Below are 6,000 nucleotides of genomic sequence, written 5' to 3'. Positions count from 1 at the left end.
TAGAACGAAGAATGACAGATGGACAGATGTGCCGAAAGACCTTTCCGCTTCAGTACTTAAAGTTTCAGAATATTTATATGTCATATTTTCTTCGAATGCCTAGCTGCGTATTTCACTTTCGGTGCATAAAGAATATATTGGATAACAATAATAGCTTAAACATAGATACACACCCTTTGTATTGGCGGATTGGTAAGTCACAACGTTAACAGTCTGTAGGAATAGTGAAGTTGGGACGATTTTAGTCCCACGGTTATTATATACCGTACATGTCGTAGCGGATAGCGCGTCTCTCTTCAGAATATATATAAACTCAGCTGGCCCTACTCTCCCCTCCTCTCCCCATCAGTCATAGAGCGCTTCGAGTGATAGACTGCAAGCAAACAGAGGAGGGGGAGAGGGAGAGAGAGAAACACTATGCGAAGCAAGCAGTGTTTTGCAAGAAGAGCAGAGTCAGTCTTACGACCGGATCGCTTGCCACTTCACACCGGGGGCCGTTAATTCTAACCCTTAACGCTTTTTCCCCCCAACAAAAGCCAGCGCGCTTTGCGGTCCACCGCTTTGAATACTTGTGAAAGTTTTCGTTTTGTTTTGCTCTTTTTTGGCCATTGCAGAATTCTGGAAGCAGGGTTTAAGAAATATACACCTGGCTTATTTTTTGTGCTGTTTTTTTTTTCTCCTTTGGCTGCTCTCTCCTCGTTTGTTCAGTTCGCCACCAAATCTTAGAAATCTAACGCGTCGTTTTTAATCGCTCGTCACCCGAGTCCCCAGCCCAGCACGCCAAGCCGGTGACTGCAGCGCTTTCGTTACACCCAGCCTTGTGCCGGTATGCTGCCTCTCTCCCCTTCGGTCTATTTTTGACTCCGAACTTCAGGCGGCTGTCCGGGGTGAAACCGCAGAGCGTCGCTCGTGATTTGAAGGCAGACCTCCGGGACTGAGACCCTCGGCATATGTTTCGTGGACACCTGGCAGCAGCTGCATTCGTAGAGGAAAGTTACCGACTCGAACTCGGTGACTGTTTTTTTTAATATTCCCAGATTAAATTGTCTAATGGTCCTGTTTTTGCTTCTGTAGAGTCGGAAGAGTCGGGTTTGGCTTTAACAGTAGCGGTGACTGTAATCTCTCACCGTCGATGTCCATTGGTATAGAGATGCCAATGTCATTTTTTAAAAATATTTAACTTCAACCTGTTGTTTTATGAATCATTTCGATTCTGTTCGCTGGTCCGTCGGTGTTCTCCCAGTAAAAGTTTTTCTTTAGACCCCTTTTTTTAATTACAAACTTAAGTATAGTGGTTGTTCCTATGCGTTATTAATTGTACGTACAGCGATGTGTAGTGGGCTATAGAAGCATTTTAAAATCGCTATAAAGAAACCTGAATGTACGATTTAAAATAAGACAAAACGTTTGCTATAAAAGGCGCCTGAAGAGTAAGAGATGGACCCGCTCTTCGCGACGACCGAGTCTCAGTGGAATGACTCGGAACAAAACGCCACCGATTTCTACTCGAACCAGTTCGTTCAGCCCATCTGGACTGTGGTGCTGTGGGCCATCGCTTACACCTCCATCGTGATCGTGTCTGTCGTGGGGAATATCGTGGTGATCTGGATCATTGTGGCTCACAAGAAGATGAGGACGGTGACCAATTATTTTCTGGTGAACCTGGCCTTCGCTGAAGCCTCCATGTCGGCTTTCAACACGGTCATTAACTTCACCTACGCTGTGCACAACGACTGGTACTACGGCTTGGACTACTGCCGCTTTCACAACTTCTTCCCCATCGCCGCCGTCTTCGCCAGCATCTACTCCATGACCGCGATTGCACTGGATAGGTAAGTCCTCCGAGTATCAATGCACCCACCCCTGTCTATACACGCCCCAACAAGGTCTTCGGTAAGTTACCGTTCCCTAACGCCAGTAACTTTTTTGGGGGGAGAAAACAAACCGTCTGTTTCTATCTGTGCGCCACTTTAATTTTATGTTCTGCGCCAGTGCTAACAATTTCCTCTGTAATTCCCTCTGCGTGTATTTCAGTTTTCAGCTCTGAAGTCACTCCTCTGTATCCGGGGATCGGGTACTCTACCTTGTGTAGACTCGGGCAGTTTGAATTTAAACCTGTTTTTGTTTCCGTTCCCATGTTTCGTCAGTAACACATTAGAGAACAAGCTGCCATTTTCGACGGCGACCTGCAGACCCGCTCATACAGCAGGCGTGCAGCACGGTACTTCAACCCAAATCTGAACGAGAAGCCCTCCGCTCCTGACCCGAGTCCCTAACCTCGGCCCCTCCCTGATCCCTAATTTACTACCAAGATATAGAACTGTGGCGGCGCAGTGCTTTGTAATGTCTGCCTCGCAACGTTAGAGCCCTCGGTCCAATTTCGGACTTGGGGTGCTATCTGCGTGGAGTTTGTATGGTCTCCTCGGTTTCGCTCCGGTTTCCTTCGACGGTCCAAACACCTACCATGGTAGATAGCTGCTAAGGAGAACTGGCTGTGATGTGAGTGTGTGCGTATCTGTGTCTGTGTCTGTGTGTGCCCTGGCTGCGACGGTCTGGAGTCCTGTCCAGGGAGTAATACTCCGCTTGGCGCCCGTTGCTTGCCGAGATAGGCTCCGGCTCTCCCGCGCCCCTGAATTGCATAAAGCAGTTAGAAAACGGGCGGATTATTGGTTTACAAAATGAATAAAAATCGAGTTTGAAATCTTTTAACGGCGGAGGAATGTTCAGACTGAACGACGAGGGGTTGGGTGAGATGAGATTGATACTGCAGGTGAATTCTCCATGAAGACGGCGTTATAGTTCACACAGGTTTAGACAATAAAGGGAAAATATGTTTCGTTTGGAAGGATATCCTCTTTCCATTTTAATTTCAACAGGGTAACAATAAAGACGGCTTTTGTGAAACTTTGCCCCGGCTCTCCCCCAAAAAACTTCTCTACCAGTCTGTGTGTCTGGGTCTCATGGAGAGCAAGTTGGGGTACGCGAAAAGACGAATTCCTAATGCAAGAAATTGTATATGGCCAATAAAGTGATCTTATCTTATCAGTTAAACTGTAGTACTCAATACTTGCGGATGTAATACTAAGGATGTGTGAAATATTAAAGCATTCATACTGAATATTACAACGTTTCGGTCCACCTTAAGACAGCCGAAACTTTGTGTGTCTTCTTTCTATTTTTAATCTGAGCGTGAAATTAACCTTTACTCGCTCCTTTGCAGCGAACGCAAGCTGACGCAGATGCCCACCTGGGCATCATTTAAATATGCCTTAGTTATGTGTATATTGTGCGGTCCGACTTGTATGCGTGCACTACGCGAAGCGCATCCTCCAACACTTTAAATAAACATAACGTTTATCATTTGCTAAGGAAGGTTTTTATAACTCGGATGTAAGGTCTGGTAGCGGTGCATGTACAGTATGTGGGTGAATGAAGAAGTTAAATAACGTGATAGCAATATGGTCTGCCGTTCTCTCAAAAAGAGACGTGCCGCAGCTAAGCAATTTTGAAGCAATCAGGGGAGGAATGAGACAGTTTAGGAAATAAAGACCATACGAAGGAAGTAAATTCAGTTGTCTCCCGTTTTTCTTCTCCACGCAGAAAGCAATCTAATAAGACTAATATTCAAAGGTTGAGTTCTGCAAACTGCGGTTTTGAGGCAGTTTCCCGAAGGCGCTGAGCGTCAGCGCGGACGAGAGTGATATGGGGGTGTAAACGTGTTTCTGTGTACAGCAGAACGGAAAGGTAAAAGGCGACGTGTATGTGTGAGTAGACCACTGCTTAATTCGGAAAAAAACAAGACTGATAGCCTTTCCGTTGTAGAGGAAATTCTGGAGTCTTGAGGACCTGTTGCTTCCCACAAATTTCCATTGTTCGCCACTTAACTACTGACTGTAAATTAAATGAAAGCTGCGGTATATTAATAAGCCTAGTGATAGATGGGGTATGAAGATTTCACTCAGGAGACGTGTTTACTGAAAACTGGTGTGTGGAAGTATGCATTTTACAACTTTGTATGCTATACTGAAACATTTAATTTATTAGTAGCGATTGTATTAAGTAGTTCAATACCACTGCGTCAGAATGCTTAGGCTGCAAAGGAACAAGTAAAGGCTTATTCCATGCTGAAAAGAGAAGAAAAACACAACGTTTCGGCTGTGGAGCCTTCTTCGTCATTGTGATTTTATTCCGTTTAATTTACAAATTGGGTTACGTACTTCATTCATTATAGTTTTTACTTTTCATGTTCTTACATATAGTCTATACAAGGTGTTCCAAAATCCCCAAAAGCCACAAAAAAAACGTTTTAGATGTTCTTATTTCGAGGATGTACTGTACATGTATTATGATGTAGTACACCATCTTTTTTGTAAGATGTGTAATAACACAGTATGCGCACTGCTTTTTTGTGTATTAACCTTTTTGTGGTGGGATTATTAGTATTAAAAAACTGGATATGTTCATTAGTGCTCTAAGAATTGAAGCAAACCTTTCGTGAGTGATGATTTGCGATGTATGTGTGAAACGAATGCTATCCATCCATTTTCTAACCGCTTCGTCCAATTCAGGATCATGGGGGAGCAGGAGTCTATCCCGGCAAGAAACGGGCGCAAGACGGGGTACACCCTGGACAGGATACTGGTCTATCGCAGGGCAGACACAGACACGTACGGTACACGCTCTCACGGCAGGACCAGCTCTCCCAGAAAGCAATTAAACTAACTTCCCAGCATGTCTTCACGCTGTGGGGCGAAAAGCAGAGCCCTCGAAGGAAACACGCGTGAACAGCGCTCCACGCCGATAGCACCCCGGCTCTGAAATCGAACGCGGGGCTCCCACAGCTGGGAAGCGGTATTGCTAACCACTGCGCCATCGTACCGCTAATCATCGAACTACATTTGGCAAAAATGACGTACACGCTTTGAAAACATTATGGATCAGTCAGCTCTGATGGTTAATAGGGACAGCAGTATATACCTTAACTGTCTGGCTGTGTCATACTGCGTTACACTATAAAACCCTTGCTCAACCAGCACAGCTCAATACAGAATGGTGTCACCCGGGAGAAAGCTACGCTATGCACGCAGTACTTCGGATTATTTCCCTGCGCGCATAAAAATGTGCTGTAAAAGTCCTCGGCGTTATTAAATGAAGAGAAGATTCTGATCGAGCTTTTAGTGCTTAGTGCTTCAGATCTGTGCAGACAACAATAATGAACATTTTGTGCCCGAATGCGCTCTAATTAATTTGAATCCAGTATTTCTGGCTTCGTGAAACGGGCAAGGAGAAACTGCTAGCCTGAAGCGCACTGTTCTGTTCACGCTGAGGGAACGGAATGAGGGACAGATGTAATCCTGGTCTTTCGCCCGTTTTGAATTGCGATGGCACAGAGCCAGATTGTTGAGGGTAAAGGTCAACTCAGGCACTTCATTAACAAATGCACTGACAAATTTGCATACACAATCAGCACTCACCTTTACAGTCGTTTAAAACAATATACTAGAAACATAATTATAGCACACATATGACCTTTGCGAATTTGTTGCATTGCATTAGCAATCAAAAAACAGACAGAAATAATATTTTTAAATGACTAAATGCATAATAATAATAATAATAATAATAATAATAATAAGAAGAAGAAGAAGAAGAAGAATTGCACAATATTGAATGCTCCACCTTCATAGGTCCACCTTCATTTACCTCAAATTTGTACTCCAGTGACTTCTGATCAGTTACTCACTGATATTAGTCAGCTGGAACGGAAATGCTAAGGAGGACATGTGGTGATGAAGACCACTTCTGCGAAAGTGGTGAAAGCTTTGTGCAACAAGTGCTATCTGCAGAGGTGTACTGGCTTGCATCTGAATGAGACCATTCTGCTGAGAGAGAAACAGACCTCGAGAGAACCGTGTGTGTCCTTGAATGCCAGCAGTCTTTTTAAAAATGAAATGGAAGACACAGAAGTTGCCATTTTCAGTCATGACTATGACATGCATG

General features: G+C 44.3%; 1 protein-coding gene across 1 annotated transcript in view; it reads left to right on the top strand.

Moving 5' to 3' along the window:
* The first annotated feature begins 233 nt into the window (after nt 1-233).
* tacr1a (tachykinin receptor 1a) overlaps nt 234-6,000 on the top strand; it is a 28,094-nt gene continuing 22,327 nt past the window's right edge. The window contains exon 1 of the mRNA XM_088624444.1: nt 234-1,832. Coding sequence (XP_088480570.1) covers nt 1,438-1,832 — 395 coding nt within the window. The 5' untranslated portion in view covers nt 234-1,437. The remainder of the gene's footprint in view (nt 1,833-6,000) is intronic.

This window comes from Lepisosteus platostomus, chromosome 3, assembly GCF_059453375.1.
Source record: "Lepisosteus platostomus isolate fLepPlt1 chromosome 3, fLepPlt1.hap1, whole genome shotgun sequence".
Taxonomy (NCBI): Eukaryota; Metazoa; Chordata; class Actinopteri; order Semionotiformes; family Lepisosteidae; genus Lepisosteus; species Lepisosteus platostomus.
This window is presented reverse-complemented; position numbering and strand designations above follow the sequence as displayed.